This window comes from Pseudorca crassidens, chromosome 19 (assembly GCF_039906515.1).
Source record: "Pseudorca crassidens isolate mPseCra1 chromosome 19, mPseCra1.hap1, whole genome shotgun sequence".
NCBI lineage: Eukaryota > Metazoa > Chordata > Mammalia > Artiodactyla > Delphinidae > Pseudorca > Pseudorca crassidens.
The window spans coordinates 37015439-37035854 of NC_090314.1; the positions used below are offsets into that span (position 1 = coordinate 37015439).

A 20416-nucleotide genomic window follows, 5' to 3' on the forward strand; every position below is an offset into this window, starting at 1 on the left:
CACTCGCATCCATGAAACTTCCTTAGGCAGTCCTCATAAGTTTCCTATCTTCTCCCTCTCAGTTCTCAACACTTGTTATAAATATTGTTAGATGAATGCTTCCTTCAATACTCATTCTAAAAACACTTAGGTGTTTATGACACTTAGGTTCTCCCAACCCAATAAAACTGGCTTTTGGCTTCATCATGCCACTGAAATGTTTCTCTCTTCCTCTCTCATCATTAAAGAATTCTAAATCCAATAGACATGGAAATTCCCTGGCAGTACAGTAGTTAGGAGTCCGCGCTTTCACTGCCAAGGGCCCAGGTTTGATCCCTGGTAGGGGAGCTAAGATCCCGCAAGCCGGCGTAGCAAACAAACAAACAAACTCCAATAGACAAAATAGTCTTTATTTTATTTAATCTTTCTTTTATATCTGACATCACTGACCAAATGCATCATGCTAGCCCCAAGTTTGTAAAATTGAACAGATACATGACTCTTATCTTTAAACATCTCACAATCAAATGGTACTGATAGCTAGCTATATATCCTATTTGTAATAATATGGTAAATGCTAAGCAAGGACCATATTCTATTCACCTTTGCTTCCTTTGTACCTAGTGCCTAACATGTTAGTTGAGGGAATGAATGGAGGCAATTTAATACAAGTTCTTTCATGTTGCCTCCTTATCACCCCAAAATATAGTTTTACCATTCCTCCCATCTTAGAAAAAGATAATCTTTTCCAAGGAGCCATTGATTCCAGTTACTTCGATGTGCTCTGGACCTTCATTCCATCAACATCCCTTATTTCTCTTGTTCTGTCAATCTTTCTTGTAAGACTATAAAACTGCTTTCAAGACCCTCACTATCTTTTCAAGCTAACAAAGGCACATTCCCTTGTCTTCCTTAACACTCACTACATCTATTTCCTAGGCTCACAAAGTACTGTTTCATCATCACTCCAGTCTGCTAGCTAATGCCCTCATCACTTCAACCGAAACTCTTCATCCTTGAAGGTCACTAATAATAAAAGATCCTAAATGTAAAACCCAATACCCTGTTTTCATCCATCTGCCTCTACTTCTTTGTAGAATTTGACATTGCTGGCTACTACTCCAAAACACTCTCTTTCCTTGCCTTCAATAACATTGCACTTTCCAAATCTCCTTACTTTGTCATTGCTCAGAATGAAGATCAACTTTTAAGCAAGCCAGGAAGGAAAGAAAAGAATTTTCTCATTGATGGTTGTTTCTAGGTTTGCAATTGACTAAAACAATATAGGTGGCATAGAGTTACCACATGACCCAGGAATTCCACTCCTAGGTAGATACTTGAGAGATCTGAAAACATGTCCACACAAAAACTTGTACATGAATGTTAACAGCAGCATCATTCAAAATAGCCAAAAAGTGGAAACAACTAAAGTACCCACTGACTGATGAATGGATGGATAAATAAAATGTTATATATCCATCAATGGAAAATTATTCGGTCATAAAAAGGAATAAAGTACTGATACAAGCAACATGAATGAAGCTTGAAAACATTATGCTTAAGTGAAAGAAGTCAGACACAAAAGGCCACATATTGTATGATCTCATTTATACGCAGTATGCAAAACAGGCAAATACATAGAGACAAAAAAAATTAGTGGTTGCCAGGGAACAGGGGTGATAGTGAATGACTGCTAATGGTTATGGGGTTTGTTGGGGGCAGTGATGAAATGTTCTGGAATTAGTGGTGAGAGTTACATAACTTTGAGAATACCCTAAGAAACACTGACCTGAATACTTTAAAAAGGTAAATTTTATGGAATGTGAATTATATCTCAATTTATAAAAAGAAGGATCAGTGAGGGTTCCATAGGCCAGGAAGTCAAGGGCTGCTCATAATGAAGTCAGTGGCTGTATGTTTTGTTATCTAGTTTCATTCATCTATTTCCTGTCTTGTTCTCCTAATAAGCTTCAGAAATCTATATTTTACTTTCTTCTACAGCCAGGGCAAATGCAAAAATCTACTCAAGGTGAACATCCTTAGTTTATATTCAAGACCCCTGACAAAAGTACCAGAACAATGTGTAGATAATAATATCGAATTGAGTTATTTCTCACCATCAAGTATTTTTTCTCCTCTTGGTCCTGGCACATTGAGATGGCATCTTGAGGTGGAATCATATTCCAAAGACCATCACTCCCCAAGATAATATACTTGTGCTTCTGGGGATCAAGAGTGTGGACACTTGTGTCTGGTTCAGGTGACACCACAAACTCACCACTGAAGAAATCATAGCTCCACAAATCACCTGGGGAGCAGGAGGCAGAAAAAGCAAGAAGTATTATTTGCAAGCTAGTAGTATCATATCAACAGATTAAAGAAGAAAATCTACATGTTCATCTCAACAGATGCAGAAAAGCATTTGATAACATTCAAAATCCATTCATGATTTAAAATAAAAAAGACTTCTTAGCAAACTAGAAATTTGAAAAGGTAACTCCCTTATGAACCTGATAAAAGTATGCCTTCTATCACCACTTCTCTTCTAATTCTATATGAGGGATTCTTCTCAACACAGTAAGATAATAAAAATAAATGATATATGTGAATTGGAAAGGAGAAAATAAAACTATCATTACTTGAAGATAATTTTATTTCTACATGGGAAACCAAAAAGAAGTTAGATAAATTATCAGAACAGGAACACTTAGCAAGGTTGTTAAATACAAACCCAATATATAAAAGTCAGCTGTATCTCTATATAATAGCAAGAAATGGAAAATGTAAAATTTTAAACAATTCCATTTATAACAGTGAACCAAATATCAGGTACTGCGAAATTTAATAAAAGGTGTGCAAATCTTTTATGGACAAGATTATACAATTAGATTCCAAAGACTATCTAAATAAGTGGGGAAATAAACTATAATCAAAGATAGGAAGAGTTAACATTATGAAGATGTTAATTCTTCCAAAAATAACCTATAATGTCAATGTAATTCCATCCAAAATCCCAAAAGGACTTTTGTAGAATCTGACAAGCTGATTCTAAAACGTATAGGAAGGATCTACTCTATATACAGCACAGGGAACTCTACTCAATACTCTGTAATGACCTACGTGAGAAAAGAATCTAAAAAAGAGTGGATATATGTATAACTGATTCACTTCGCTGTACAGCAGAAACTAACACAACATTGTAAATCAACTATACTCCAATAAAAATTTTAAAAAATATATTTAAAAGTAGAAAAAAATAAAATGTATGGGGAAGAGCGAAGGGCCAAGATTAACTAAGATAACTGTAAAAAAAGATAAAATGTGGAGACGTTGCTCTACAAATAAGAGTCCTAGTGGCTAACTGAAAACCTCCTGTTAACCCCCTAGGTCAAGAAAATACCTACATCAAAACTGAAAGGATGGGTGCCAGTCACTTGGAAGAAAATTCCAGAGATAAAAATGAGCATTTTTATGCTTTTAACCTACCTAGCCTTTGGAGATCAATGACTAGCCTTTGGAGATCAATAGTTCACCCTTTCAGTGAGCCAGTAAAAGAAGATTCTTAAATAATTATCTTCCTTCTTGATTAGCTCCACATAAAACAATGCCTAACACTTCTGCTTTTTAGACGCATTAGATGTACACCTCAAAATGTTCAACATAAAAGAAGCTTTAGTTGACTCAGGTCATCTAAAAGATCAATAAAACTGAAATAGAAAAAAAAATTTATAGAAACCATCTACTCTTTTGTGATACATAAGATAAATAAGTAGGACAATATAAACTCTTCTGCGTCCAAAAACAGGAAGGAGGAGACAAGAAGGAGAAAACATTAATTTCCGCCTCTTTTATTTGTTGTGAAATACTTTAGGGAAAGACCTAATTAAGAGCAAAAGGTTTTCAGACAAGAGGATAAATTGTTTTTGCCGCTGTTAAGCAGGTCTGACTTTTGCTAAACAAGAGGAAGCTCTTTGTCCTCTCCCTTCCTTATTTAAACGTCATCATACCTCTCATCAGAAATACTGGCCAATCCAAATATGCTCAGAGTCCAAGGAAAGAATAATTCAAATCAATTACTCTACTCTGAAATAGCAAAATTCACTGCTAAACCAGCCTCTTGAAAGGGGCAATTCATCCTTCAGAGTAACAAAAGAGAACACATATGACCACTAAAAGCTAATTATAATCCAGGTCACCTCACAAAGACACATTTATTTCTTTATACCAGTAAAACAAAACTCTCTGGTTGATGAAACTATAAAAATGAACATGGATGGAAACAGTTAAGATAAATTTTAAGATAGCAATTACAGGGTTCATATGTGATGCTAAAAGCTTTCAAAAGCAATTTGCCCCCCAATATTTGAAATTAATATTGCCACTCCAAGTAAAAACATAAATTCATATAAAGCAGAATCCTTAATATGTCTAAACTTAAAATCTAGGTTAAAAAAGAAATTCCAATTTTGAATCTAATGCAAACTATATGACCTCAAAGAAGGGTCACAATTTCTCATATATAAACTAACATTAATATTGTTATAAATTTGAAAATATTTTAAAATAAGTTACTTGTTTATTTCACATGGCACGAAAACCAAAAGATACAAAAATCTCCTTTCCCATTCATGTCCTTTCTGGTTCTCCACTTAGGGAACAACTATTGTCCTTATGTACCCTTCTAGAGATGTCTACGGATATATACCCAATATATATGTATACTCCTTCCACAAAATTGTCCTCTCAAGCTCGCAACTCCGAAATCACTAGCCCCCAATATGTTGCCAATCTCTTTTTTCTTTCTCACTAAACCTCAATACATTTCCAGAAGAAAGGCGCATTTCTCCTAACTTAAATTTCTGAAACTGTTTTTTAAATTAATTATTTGTTTATTTTTAGTTTTTGGCTGGGCCACGTGGCATGGGGGATCTTAATTCCCTGTGAACCTGTGCCCCCCTGCAGTGGAAGCATGGAGTCCTAACCCCTGGACCGTCAGGGAATTCCCAAACTCTATTTTTTGTTTTTCATAATATTTACTGGAACTTCCCTGGTGTTCCAGTGTTAAGAATCGCCTTCCAATGCAGGGGACACGGGTTTGATCCCTGGTCAGGGGACTAACATCCCACATGCTGTGGGGCAACTAAGCCCATGCACCACAACTACTGAGCACGTGAGCCACAACTAGAGAGAAGCCCGTGCGCCACAACAAGGAGCCTGTGTGCCGCAACGAAAGATCCCACATGCTGCAACAAAAATCCCATGACTAAGACCTGACGCAGGCAAAAATTAAAAAAATATATTTAAAAAAATAATAATATTATTATTACCTTATTTATTTAGGCTGCACTGGGTCTTTGTTGCAACATGAGGGATCTTCAGTTGTGGCATGAGGACTTCTTAGTGGCGGCACGTGGACTCTTAGTTGCGGCATGCAAATGCTTAGTTGCAGCATGCATGCAGCATCTAGTTCCCAGACCAGGGATCAAACCTCAGCCCCCTCTTTGGGAGCGTGGAGTCTTACCCACTGGACCAGGAGGGAAGTCCCCCCAGATTCTGGGTTTTGAATGCGATTGCACTGAACCTATAGATTACTTCAGGGAGAAATGCCATCTTAACAATATTATATCTCCCAACCCAATAACATGTATCTCCTATTTAATCTCCTGAGCATAAGGATATTCTCCTATGTAGCCACAGTCAGAAAATTTCATGTTGATCCAGTATTGTGTAATATAAAATCTATGTTCAAATTTCCCCAGTTATCCCAATAATGCCTTTTTTATTTTGGCCGCACCACGTGGCTTTCAGGATCTTAATTCCCCCAACAGGGACCGAACCCAGGCCCCCTCAGTGAAAGTGCCAAGTCCTAACCCCTGGATCACCAGGGAATTCCCGCAATAATGTTTTTTTAATATCCAGGATCCACTCAGGGATCATTCATTACATTCAGTTGTCATATTTTTTAGTTGTTTTTAACCCAGAACAATTCTCTAGGTTTTGTGATTTGTTTTTGTCATTCATGACACTGACAGACAATTGTCAAAAGAGTCCAGGCCAGTTGTCTGCAGAGTGACCCTCAATTTGGATTTGTCTGACTGCTTCCTCGTGTCCGCAGGCTAGATATAAGGGTTTGTGTTCAGGTTAAACTTTTTTTTTGGCCAGAATACTACAATGCTGAAGTCATAGCCTTCTTAGTATGTCACATTAGGAGGCACAAAATGTCAGTCTGTCCTATTATTGGCAATGCCAAGCCTGATCATTCAGTTAAAGTGCTGCCTACCAGCACTGTAAAGATGCCCTAAGTAATCTATACAGTGATAGTTTGAGATTGTGTGAAATATCCTATTCCTCACCAAAATATGCCACATTTTAGCATTCATTAATGATTCTTGCACGAATCAAGTGCTATTGTCACGGTTGTAAACTGATGATAGAATTAGGACACTAACTACATTTATTAGTTGTCTTCTCTAAAGAAGAACTTTCCATTGTTCTCTCTACCTCTTTATAATCTTTTTGTACCAGTATGGACTTAGGGATTCTTTTTTTCCTCATTATACTATAACTTATTCCTGTTATCGTTTTGATGCTCAAGTTGCTTTATATTTGCCGGTAAAAGTCCCTAGAATTTGAATTTTTAATGAACTCACCATATGATCTGTATTCATAGCTAGATTTAGGAACAGAAGATAGAGCCAGTTCCCTTATTTTGCCAGTTCAGGTAATCTACATGGCTTTACCTGAGATCAAATGAGTAAGAATCAGAATTGAACTAAGTATTTTATTATTGGCCTAGTGTTTGTACACCATTATAGGATCACAGGAATGTCATTCCTCTATATATTAAAGGGAGGGGCCTTGAACATTGTGGCAGAGGTTGGTTGCCTGCTCAATAGCCATTTCCCTTTTGTTTTCAATAGGGGCACTGGAGTGATACCAGATGAGAAAGAGGCCTTTCTTCTGGTTTCAGTATGTTCTCTGCTTGCTGCTGGGGCATACTGCAGCCAGCAATGTGCAGGACACCTAGTGGTCCTTATCCTAGGGAATTTCAACATTCCTCCCCCACCCCCCTCCAGCTCTGTGAGTGGCTTCCCGTGGAGAGCTTCCCAGCAACTTTTGCCTCACCTAATCCATCCTCAAAACTGCAACCAAAATCATCTCTTTAAAACACAAATTTAAGATTGACGGTGGTGATGGTTGCACAACAATGTAAACGTACTTAATACCACTGAACTGTATACTTAAAATGGTTAAGATGGTAAATTTTGTTATATGTATTTTGCCATAATTAAAACACACACACACACCCCTACCTAGTTATGTTTCCCACCCCAACTCTGCAATAGTTTACTCTTGCATAACTCTTAACCACAGCCTATAAAAATGCAGTATTTTCTGACTTTATCTATGCCTCTTGTTCCCACATCTTTGTTCCACCTACCCTTCATCAGAGTCCCTTATATTCACCATGCCTCCTCCTATCACAGAGCTGTTCACAAAAGCAGTTCCTATGCCTAGAACACATTTTCTTCTTCTATTAACTTTTAGTAATTCTTAAGACCTCAGCTCAAACATCACTTCTCTGGCCTCTCCGGTTAGGTAAACTACTCCCATTTTAAGTTCCCACTAACAGATATACAAATAGTTAAGAGTTGTAATGTTTCAGTTCTTTTTGTGATCATTTGATGAATGCCTCTCCCCTCTCTAAACTGTAAGCTTCCATGAGGGCAAAGACCCTGTGCTTGGCACATACTGCACTCAAATGAATAAATGAATTGCAAGACTCACATGCAATTCCATCGGACAGCCACTAGGAGACACCTTTGCTACATTTGCACTCAGGTAATTTTGATCATCATCAGTACAAATTTTGATAAGCAAACTTCTCTCTTTCCCAAAAAACTGGAAGAAAAATGACTATTAACCATAAGAGTGGTGCTAAATTCTATAATTTAATTTACTATGGGCCAATAAGAATTACCATGCAACAAGTTAAACTTAAAAAGAAAGCTAGAGGGCTTCCCCGGTGGCGCAGTGGTTGAGAGTCCTCCTACCGCTGCAGGGGACGCAGGTTCGTGCCTCAGTCCCGGAAGGTCCCACATGCCGCAGAGCGTCCGGGCCCGTGAGCCATGGCCACTGAGCCTGCGCGTCCGGAGCCTGTGCTCCGCAGTGGGAGAGGCCACAGCAGTGAGAGGCCCGCGTACCACAAAAAAAAAAAAAAAAAGAAAGCTAGAACTTAAATAGTTAACTTTTTTCCCCCCAAGTGCCAAAATAAAGACAGGAAAAGTAATATGACAAAGCATTTCTTTCAGCTTAAATGTTCAAATCTAAAGGATATTCTCTTTTAAATGCTGTACGCCTTAAACTTATATACAGTGCTGTATGTCAGTTATATCTCAATAAAGTTTAAAAAAATAAAAAAGATATTTGAGAAAATATGTGATAGAAAAATAAAATCAAGAGAAAAAGCAGAAGCAATTTTTTTCCATTACTAAAACAAAACCATCTCTCCCACGTCTTTTTATATGAAAATATTCATTTATTTCCATACATTTGTTTACAAAATTATGTTACAATAATGTAATTGTCATAGGAAATAACTATAGCAATTGTATTTTATCTCCTACATGGAGTTTTCCCTGGTCTAGACGATCTTTCCCATCAACTGTTATTATTTCTTCCCTTTTAAAAATAACAGTAGCAAACCCTCTCTTGACGCTATTCTTTCTACTCCAGCTAAAGCCCCATCTCTTCCTTCCCAACCTAGGAAGAGTGTCTAAGACTTGCTATATCAAAATTTCCCCTTCTCACTCTTTCTTGAACCAACTCCAGTCACGATTGTGGTCTCAATATCCACCAAAAGCTACTTTGTCAAGGTCACCAACGACTTTCACATTGTTAAACCCAAAGGTCACTTCTCAGTCTTTCCTTTACCTGAACTATCAACAGTATTTGAAATTTTTTTTTTAATTGAGGTATAACTGACATATAACAAAATACCTTCTTGAAACAGTTTCTTCTCTTAGCTTTCAGGACACTCTCCTGAACCTTCTTGTATTTTACCTGTGGCTCTTTCTCAGTCTTGTTTTCCCTGTTCTTCCATTCATGCCCCCACCTCTTAACAGTGACAGTATCTCAGGGCTCAGTCACTGGACCCTTCCCTTTTCTTTTTTCCCCCCTTTTTTACCTACACTCAATCCCTTGATTCAGCCACAGACTGATATCTCTAGCCTGGCCCTCACCTAGTCAATTTTCATAACCAGAAGCCCAATGGATATCACCACTTTAATGTCTGATTAGCACCTTGAAGGTAAGTTGTCCAAAATTGAACTGACCTCCCCCTGCTACCTATACTCTGGTCTTTGCTACATCAGTTAATGGCAACTCCACCTTTCAAGCTGCTCAGTTAAAAAAAAAAATCATAAAAAGGACACTTTATATTTGTTGTTCCTTCTGCCTAATATCTTGCCCCAAACACCCACAGACCTTGATGCCTCATCTCTTCACTCAAATGTCATCTTTTCAGACCTCCTCTGACCATCCCATTTATTTATTTGTTTGTTTTATTTTTGGTTGTGTTGGGTCTTCATTGCTTCTTGTGGGCTTTCTCTAATTGCAGAGAGAGGGGTCTACTCTTCGTTGCAGTGCACAGGCTTCTCATTGTGATGGCTTCTCTTGTTGCAGAGCATGGGCTCTAGGCCAACGGGCTTCAGTAGTTGTGGCTCGTGGGCTCTAGAGCGCAGGCTCAGTAGTTGTGGCGCACAGGCTTAGTTGCTCCACGGCATGTGGGATCTTCTCGGACCAGGGCTCAAACCCGTGTCCCCTGCATTGGCAGGTGGATTCTTAACCACTGTGCCACTACGGAAGTCCCCTGACAATCCCATTGAAAATTACACTCCCACCCCCACAACGTTTCCTGCTTTATTTTTCACATTAGCACTTTTTACTATATACCACAATATATATTCTACTTATTTATTTTAGTTTATCATCTGTTTCCCCTCACTAGAAAGTAAGTTCCATGGGTCCAGGAATTTTCACCTGTCCATTGCAGAATCCTCAGAACCTAGAGCAATACCTGGCACACAGCAGGCATTTAATAAATATTTGGTGAATGAATAAACAATCACAAAGAAGTGGGGACTCTGTATGTGGTTTTATCCATTTTTTTTTAAGTTTATTTCTTTTTTGGCTGCATTGGATCTTTGTTGCTGTGCATGGGCTTTCTCTAGTTGTGGCAAGTGGGGGCTACTCTTTGTTCTGGTGCGCAGGCTTCTCTTTGCGGTGGCTTCTTTTGTTGCTGAGCATGGGCTGTAGGCACGTGGGCTTCAGTAGTTGTGGCATGCGGGCTCAGTAGTTGTGGCTCACGGGCTTAGTTGCTCCGCGGCATGTGGGATCTTCCCAGACCAGGGATCGAACCCCTGTCCCCTGCATTCACAGGCGGATTCTTAACCACTGCGCCACCAGGGAAGTCCCTGCCAGCCTATTTTTAAAAACATTTCATCTGGAGATCATTTCAAATGTATAAAGCTATAAAAATAAAACTATGACAAAGAACACCGATCTTTACTCAGATTCATCTATTGTTGACATTTTGCCCCATTCGCTTGTTTTCAATCTACATATATATAAAGATTCTGGGGCTTCTCTGGTGGCGCAGTGGTTGAGAGTCCACCTGCCGATGCAGGGGACACGGGTTCGTGCCCCGGTCTGGGAAGATCCCACATGCCACAGAGCGGCTGGGCCCATGAGCCATGGCCGCTGACCCTGTGCATCCGGAGCCTGTGCTCCTCAACGGGAGAGGCCACAACAGTGAGAGGCCCGTGTACCGGAAAAAAAAAAAAAAAGATTCTGTGTGTATATATAAAAAATATTTTAAATAATGGTCCTTTATCCCTAAATACTTCAAAGTGTATTTTCTAAGAATAAGGACACTGCAGTTATCAGCTTCATAAATTTATATTAATATAATATTTACCTAATATACCATCTACCATCCATATTCTGAATTATCAGATGGCCTAATAATATCCTTTATAGGATCCAGCCTAGGATCAGGAATAGCATATACTTGTAACATTTCTTTTCTTCTTCTTTTTTTCTTTACTTGTAACATTTCTTTAATCTCCTTTATCTAGATTGAGGCTATGCATTTTTGACCAGGGTACTACATAGGGGATATGTGTACCACACATCTGGAGGCATACAATGTCCAACTATTCCTCATTAGTGATGGTAACTGTCATCACCCAGTCAAAGTGTCTGATTTCTCTACTCTCTAATTACTATTTTTTCTCTCTGGCAACTAAAAGTAGTTAAACAATGCTAATATCTTGCTGCCTAAGTATTTTTGAATATTTGTATAATATACAAAACGAGGACCACGCACATTATTTCTTTCTCTAGGTAGTTAACAAATGTTGAAACTAAGCTAAGAAGAAAAACAGCATCACATCAATCAAGATCTCTCTCTCTAAATACACACCAATCTATTAATCAGTACCTTTTGTATTGATAAATACATTTCACCAACAACTCATCTAATGCTATTATTCAGTCTCCATTTCCCCACCCTTACACCATCCCAATAAAAACCAACAGAGTACATAAAAGAGAAACTTGACCTGGTAGCAGTTCATAAGAGAAATATCTAGAGATCTGAGCTTAATAAGCCAACTAATGTGTTAAGATTACAAAAAGCTAATGACAGGATTCTTGGACTCCATTATTAGAAGTACAATGTTCAGGTAGCAGGAACTAAATATTTCCATTGTACTTCAAACTGGTCAGACCACATCTTGCAGTGTCCTCAATTCCCAAATCACGTTTATTGAAGGAAACATCTAGAGGAATACGACAAGAATAATGAAGGGTCTGAAATTAGCCTAGAGAAACATGCTAGCCAATTCTGAATAGGTAAATGACTGTCATTATGCAAAAAGAAAAGGAAGTACACTGCCCTGTCTGAAAGCTTCATGGAAGCAGATTTTAACTCACAGAATTGTCTAATAATACAAGAATTTCTACTTTGAAACATTAAGGAAAGATTACTGAAGATATTCAAGCAGGTTGAATTACTTCTTGTCTGAATTACTCCAGAGCTATATCTGAACTAAGTAGGAATGTCTGAAATAGGAAAACCAGTTGGTTTTTCTGCTCTTTTTGCCACTCCATCACCTGTTCCTTCTCTTCCTCTCCACAATCACTTAAGGGTTTCAAGGCTTACTTGAAATGCTTGGCGCACACACACTTAACATATACAAAATAAATTGGCATCTACTTTCTAAACTGAAGGTTCACCTTACTTTTGAACCTGGAGTAAGACCTTGCCCTCAGTCCGTGTTGAGTTCCCCACAAAAATTCCCTCTATTTCTTTAGTAATATTAATTCCTTGCCTCCCATGCCTTCCTCCTAAGCTCACTAATGTTACAAATGGCAACAGTTAACTGGAAATTTACCATCTACCTGAAGTGTCAATAGCAGCTGACTATCTGTCATCCACCTTGCCCCCTTTTTCTCCTTGCTAACAATTGGAGGATCAATTATATCACATGTATACTATGAATGAATGGCTTGGGAAACGCAGACAAAAATCTGTAAAATATGTAAAGTGCTTAGAATACTGCTACAGGTCCCTAAATGGGACCCTGGCCTCCAATTTTATTACCCTATAATTTTAGCCATTATGATCTTTTAAAAACAAGCTGGATCAGCTAAAATGATCCTTTAAAAACATACTGGATCATGTCTCTGCCCTACTTCAGTACACAACAGTAATAAAAACAACTAACATTTACAGAGCACTTACTATGTGCCAGGCACTATTTTAAGCACTTTACACGTGCTAAGTTACCCAATACTCATGACAGTATGAAGCAGGCCCCACTTTACAGCTGAAAAAACTGTGCCACAATATATTAAGTAATTTGCCCAAGTTTGTACAGTAAATAACAGCACTGGGATTGGAAACTAGGAATTTTGGCTTCAAAGGCTACCTCTTAACCACTATGGCCTACTTCCTCTCCTATTCTTCAATCCCTTCCCAAAAGCATTTAAAATAAAATTCCTTATCATGGTCTAGAAAGCCTTGCAGGATTTAGTTTTTGCCTACCACTGGTAATGTCTTCACCAAACTCCTTACCTTAGCCTGCGCCACCCTCTTAATCAGGCAAGTGTCCTCATCCCCGCCTTCATCTTACATCTCTACCTCCTCTCTCTCACACTGGCTTCATTCTTGGTCCTTAAAGACAGCAAGTCCTTTCCTTTCTGCATTAGGATTCATTGCTAACAAACAACAATTTCCAGCTCAGGTTAACCTAGGCCAAAAAGGCAACTCAGAAGAAAATCAAGTAGCTCACACAGTAGACAAGAAGCTGGAGAACCAGGCAAGGAGACAGGGCAATTCCAAACAACTAGGCAGGAAAACCCAACCACATCAATGAGCACTGCCAAAGGAGGTCAGTATCACTAGGATGAATTCATTCCAACCACGTTTTTGGTTTTTAATGTTTATCCTTTCTAGATTCACAACTCAAAATCATGGAACAGGGAATCTAACTGATCTAGCTGGGGCCATATGCCTGACCTTTTATGTTTTATAAAAGGACCCTGAATAGGAATGTCTAAACTAAAACTGCACATAGTAGGGGAGATACAGTTTCCCAAAAGGAAGTCAGGGCATTATTCAGCAGGAAAAAAGAATATATGCTACACAACCCGCACCACCATCCCTCCAAAATCAAATGTCCACTAATTGCCTAACAGCCTTTGCAAGTGCTATGGCTTTGCTTTGACTTGGCCCCTTCTCCTCCTTTTAGGTCTTACTCACTCAAAATATCACTTTTTAAAAGAATGTTCCTTGGGCTTCCCTGATGGCACAGTGGTTAAGAATCTGCCTGCCAATGCTGGGACACGGGTTCAAGCCCTGGTCTGGGAAGATCCCGCATGCCGCAGAGCAACTAAGCCTGTGTGCCACAACTACTAAGCCTGCGTTCCAGAGCCCGTGAGACACAACTACTGAGCCTGAGTGCCACAACTACTGAAGCCCATGCGCCTAGAGCCCGTGCTCCGCAACAAGAGGAGCCACCGCAATAAGAAGCCTGCGCACCGCAACGAAGAGTAGCCCCCGCTCACCGCAACTAGAGAAAGCCCACGCACAGCAATGAAGACCCAACGGAGTCAAAAATAAATAAATTTATTAAAAAATAAATAAATAAAAGAATGTTCCTTAATCATCCTCTCCAAAGTAGCCCTCCTCTGCTACCCACTATCCCTCCCACCAATCAGTGGCATATCATACTGTTTAATTCCTTTATAATGCTTTTTAAAATAATTTTCTCACTTGTTTATTATCTATTCTCCCCATTAGATTATAGGCTCCATGAATATTGGGACTATATGTATATGATCACCAAAGATGAACAAAGATAGTAACATGATAGGTAGCATGATCTTTTAAAAATGCAAATCAGATAATGTTACTCCTTAGCTTAATATCCTTCAATGTTTCCCAGTGCCCTTAGACTAGAATGAAAACATCTGTGGCTCATGTTTGCCTCCTTAACTCCTGCCTTTTGATAATTCCTACAACAGGCCACGCTGTTTCCCAATTCAGGAACCATGCCTAGAATATTCAACAGGCTCTTCACAAGAATAACTCCTTCTCAGCCATCAAATCTCAGATAAAATAACACTTCCTAAAAGGATCATTTCCATCACACTATCTAAAATAGCTTTTACCTTCTAAATTATTCTTTATCATAGGACTTTCATATTTCCTAACCTGTAATTATTTCATTTACAAGCTTACTTTTTAAAAAACTAAAGTAGAATTGACTTGCAATGTTATATTACTTTCAGGACAAGTTTCCTTCTTTATTGCCCATCTCCCCAACTACTTAGTCTTGCTCCCTGAGGGCAGAGTCTATCTGTATAATCTCTCCAAAGCCTAAGGCAGTGCCTGGCACCAAGTCAGTTCTCAAGTATCTGTTAGAGGAAGAAGGAGAGAAGGGAAAAAGTGGTGTTTTCTAAAAGAAATTTTCCTTAGAAGAAAATTTAATTAGTACATCCAAGGTAAGGTATTTCTATAGCTATAATCCTCTAGCCTTCCTTTCAAAACCAGGTAGAACAGAAAATAAGCATGTTTATTTTGTCATGTACAATTTACTTTGCTAGCTAATGAAAAAAAAGAGCTTTGAAGGCTCTGAAGGGAAATATGAAGGGCTGAAGTAGGGAAGGACATTTAGAAATAGTTTTAAGGCTAACATCAAGCCTAGGCATACATTTACTTCCCTAGAAATAAATGGGAACTAGCAAAACATTGAACATAACTCATGATCAAAGAGCAATTGGCACTGAAACCCATACTTTAATTAGGTTTTCAATCATTTACTATAATTAGGTTTTCAATCATTTACTATAATGTCATATTTATACCTTCATTACGTGCCAAATGAGGGTTTAATTCTCAGTCTTCTCTTTTATTTTACCACCATATATTATAGAAAATCCAAGATGATTTCACCAAATATTAAGTCCTACTTACCAAGTGCTCTTGCTACTGCCAGAAATGGAATCTGGTCAATGACTGTGCTCCTTCTCACAGGTCCACTGTGAGTGAGCCGAGGTCGTTTCCAAACTACACGATTCACCCCAGACTTGTTCATCACGCTAAAAAATAGAGTTCACATAAATACTCTAAATGATTAAAATATAACAACTAAAGTAGTTTAACGTGTTAAATAGCTAATAAAATCAGATTATTGCAAAATAATGACTTATCTGTTTCAGATACAAAGATGCATAAACCAAAGCTCCTGTTCAGAAGGCAAAGACAAAATAGGGTAGATTAAGATGAAAATTTGGAGGTTATTGAGGTAGGCTAGACAGAATGGAATGGAAGCAATGGGAATAGAAATGAGTAGATATCATGTATGTAAAAAAGCAAGATAATTTTTTTTTAAGATCCAATGACAGGCACACACACACACACACACACACAAATGGAAATACACAGAAATAGACTACTGCAATAGGACATAATACATTTTTTCCTTTTCAAATCCATTTCAGTGGGATTCAGTGGTCTTAGTAATTTCTGCCACGATATTCATTTTGTGTTTCTTTTGGATTTTTTTAAAACATCTTTATTGGAGTATAATTGCTTTACAATGTTGTATTAGTTTCTGCTGTATAACAAAGTGAATCAGCTATATGTTTACATATACCCCCATATCCTCTCCCTCTTGCGTCTCCCTCCCACCCTCCCTATCCCACCCCTCTAGGTGGTCACAAAGCACCGAGCTGACCTCCCTGTGCTATGCAGCTGCTTCCCACTAGCTATCTATTTTACATTTGGTAGTATATATATATCCATGCTACTCTCTCACTTCGTTCCAGGTTACCCTTCCCCCTCCCCGTGTCCTCAAGTCCATTCGCTACGTCTGCGTCTTTTCTCTTTTTTAAAAATAAATAAATTTATTTATGTATTTATTTATTTTGGGCTGTGTTGGGTTTTTGTTGCTGTGCACGGGCTTTCTCTAGTTGCAGCGAGAGGGGGCCACCCTTCATTGTGGTGAGCAGGCTTCTCATTGCGGTGGCCTCTCCTGTTGTGGAGCACGGGCTCTAGGCATGCAGGGTTCAGTAGTTGTGGCTCGTGGGCTCTAGAGCACAGTCTCAGTAGTTGTGGCACATGGGCTTAGCTGCACCACAGCATGTGGGATCTTCCCAGACCAGGGATCGAACCCGTGTCTCCTGCATTGGCAGGCGGATTCTTAACCACTGCGCCATCAGGGAAGTCCTATGTCTGCGTCTTTATTCCTGTCCTGCCCCTAGGTTCTTCAGAACCTTTTTTTTTTTTTTTTTAGATTCCATATATATGTGTTAGCATACAGTATTTGTTTTTCTCTTTCTGACTTACTCCACTCTGTACAACAGACTCTAGGTTCATCCACCTCACTACAAATAACTCAATTTCATTTCTTTTTATGGCTCAGTAATATTCCATTGTATATATGTGCCACATCTTCTTTATTCATTCAGCTGTTGATGGACACTTAGGTTGCTTCCATGTCCTGGCTATTGTAAATGGTGCTGCAATCAACATTATAGTATATGACTCTAAAAAAGCAAGAAAATTTGATAACTAAAAAAACTGAGGGGAGGAAGAAGTGGTTAAAATTGAAGAGGGATTACATAATGATAAAAGAAATTGAAAAGGTTGTATACTTTTTGAAGGATTTAGGGGTATTGAAAATAGAACTTCAATTTTAATATTTTTGATCTGAGGAATTAATAATAAATTTCTCAATAGAAGTACCTATGTATTTAGATATTTTTATATTTAGAAGTGAGACTAGACTTTGGAAACAGATCAGCTGTAGAAATATAGATTTGGGGGTTACACAACAAGAAAACCCGCCTAGAAATTTGGTGTTGGAGCAACAGAAATCTGTAATTAATACACAAGAAGTCAGTACACTCCAGGGTGCCTAAAACATTGAGATATAGTCAAATATTGCAGCAAAAAAGTAATAAAACTCAACAGAGATGGTCTCTCAACCTATGCCTGAACGACTGAAATGGGAAACTGGCCCTTAAATCAATTTAATAATAATCTGCCTGGAATTTTAAAAAATAAATAAACAGAAGAAAAATGTTCCCCTGGAAGGCTTTAAAAAGGTGAGGGGAAGAGTGGCAAAGAGCATTCCCAAGAAACAGTATTAGCCTGCCTGATATTAGGTTCACCTGACAGATACATGCATAAGACACAAGTGGATTCTGAACTCTCAAAGATAGATGACATTAAGATAACTGAATTAAGTCTTCACACTAAGGTCACACGTGCACACTGAAACCCTCTGATTATAATCTGAAATTTCATTTCATCTATGGCAGGCCAGCTGACAATAATATGTGGTCTTCTTGTCAGTTACTGTTCTCATTATTAATGAGTACTAATGACATCCTGATGTATACATGAGTCTCTTAATAGCTTACTATGTTGACTGTGAGTAGTATGACTCTGTCCCCGTAAACCTGATGAACACTGAAACTAAACTGGCTTCAAGATATGGAAAGCTGAAGACAGGACAGATAGTGGTGACCATCTCCACAGGAATGTCAGTATGAAATGCTGTAGACCTCAGCAGCAGCCTCCAAGTTAACCTCCATCTGTGGCTTTTCTATTTCTGCTCTAACTTCAAAGGAATGAAGACACTAGGGAGAAGAGATAACAAATAGAACACAAGTTCTAAGAGAACCAAAATAAAGGCATAAACCTTCATAAATGAGAAAAAAAATCTTCCTCTGAGCCCAGAAAAACATGAATATGACAGAAGGAGAACAGCCTCAATCATCTTTCTTAAGTAGAAAACAAGCTCATGAGACAAGGGCAGGCCAGGAGATTTGAGCAGCTCTGTCTCATGAAACTTCCTGCAGTGATGGAAATGTTCACTAGGCACAGTCTGATACAGCAGGCACTAGCCATGTCCACCAACTGAACACTGTCAATGTGATTAGTGCAAATGAGGAACTCAATTTTTAATTTAATTAATTTATATTTAAATTCAAACAGTTATATGTGGTTAGTGGCTACTATACTGGACAGAACAGGGGGGAATGCAGCAAGTACAGGATGAGCAGAAAACTTTGTCAACATTAACCTAGAAGAGAAATTCAAGAGAGGTGTTCATTTACTAGCCCTTTTGGGAATTAGTTTAATTTGTAATACTGAAAGCAACATTGTTCTTGGTCATAGTAAGAGTATCGAAGGCCATCACTCTGTTATTTTATGCTTTCTTCAATGCTGATCCTCAAAAAGCAAACAGGAGAGTAAACATTGAATCTACAATTCACAAGAATCTGTGAAACATAAGAGTTCCAGGAGAAGAGACACCAACATTCTGCCTTCCTAACACCTTATGCCCTATTGTTCTTTCCTAAACCAGCTCCCTAAAAAGTAAGGCTTAATACTTAAGTAATTACAGTACCTACGCAAATTGCTTCCAACATAACTCTCCTAGGAGCTCTCTAGATACTTAATATTCAAAGATATTATGGTCTCTGTGTTTCTCAGAAACAAATGACAAAATAAGGGCACTAGCTAAAACAAAGTTTTAAATCCAGAATCAAAAAATCAAAGAAATGTTGCAAAAGATGCTGCTTTTATTGCACTTCCTGCTGTTGTCCTGCATGACTAATGGCATACACAAAGGATCAGCCTGATATGCAAAAGGCTGACTGAGCAGCAACAGAAGGCTGGAAAAACAGAGCACTGGCCAGTTGCCCAGGGTGAGGACAGAGGGAAAGGAGTAAATAGCTTACAATAAAACAGTTGAGGGACTTCCCTGGTGGCACAGTGGTTAAGAATCCACCTGCCAATGCAGGGGACATGGGTTCAAGCCCTGGTCCAGGAAGATCCCACATGCCGTGGAGCAACTAAGCCCGTGTGCCACAGCTACTGAGCCTGTGCTCTAGAGCCCACGAGCCACAACTAATGAGCCCACGTGCCACAACTACTGAAGCCTGCGTGCCCAGAGCCCGTGCTCCACAACAAGAGAAGCCACCACAATGAGAAGTCTGCACTCGGCAACGAAGCGTAGCCCCCGCTCACCGCAACTAGAGAAAGCCCGCACACAGCAACGAAGACCCAACACAGCCAACAATAAATAAATAAATAAATATTTATTTATTTTAAAAATAAAAAAAAAAAAGTTCAATTTGTGCAAAAAGACACCTGCTTTCAAATGGCAAACAGCATCTGTCCAACTATCCAGATGCTATTTTAAGTAACAGGACAAAAAAATAAACTCTAAAAGAAGTTATTAAAATAAAAATAATTTTAATATTCATAGTGAAAAATAAAGAACAGTCAAGAAAAGCATTTTTTTAAAGACTAATGAGAGGAGTCAGGCCTACCAATATTAAAAATTAAAATAAAGCCTCAATTTAAAATAATATGGGCTTCCCTGGTGGTGCAGTGGTTAAGAATCTGCCTGCCAATGCAGTGCACACGGGTTCGAGCAGCAATGAAGACCCAACGCAGCCAAAAATAAATAAATAAATTTATTAAAATAAAAATAAATAAAATAAGTATGGTACTGGTGCACGAATATACAGTATTAAAAAAAGAAAGCCCAGGGGCTTCCCTGGTGGCACAGTGGTTGAGAGTCCGCCTGCCGATGCAGAGGACGCGGGTTCGTGCCCCGTTCTGGGAGGATCCTGCATGCCACGGAGCGGCTGGGCCCGTGGGCCATGGCTGCTGGGCCTGCGCGTCCAGAGCCTGTGCTCCTCAGTGCCGCAGCAGTGAGAGGCCTGCATACCGCAAAAAAAAAAAAAAAAAAAAAAGCCCAGAAAAAGACCCAAATATATATAATTGCAAAGCTCAATTTGCATAACTATCAGTATTGGTCTCAGATACATACTGACCTTCACACTC

General features: G+C 38.7%; 1 protein-coding gene across 1 annotated transcript in view; it reads right to left on the reverse strand.

Moving 5' to 3' along the window:
• Positions 1–20416, reverse strand: part of PPM1D (protein phosphatase, Mg2+/Mn2+ dependent 1D) — a 54202-nt gene that overhangs the window by 10138 nt on the left and 23648 nt on the right. Inside the window, exons 3-4 of the mRNA XM_067714194.1 lie at positions 15524–15648; positions 2097–2287 (exon numbers count right to left, since the gene is read on the reverse strand). Of these exons, the coding sequence (XP_067570295.1) occupies positions 2097–2287; positions 15524–15648 (316 nt within the window). The remainder of the gene's footprint in view (positions 1–2096; positions 2288–15523; positions 15649–20416) is intronic.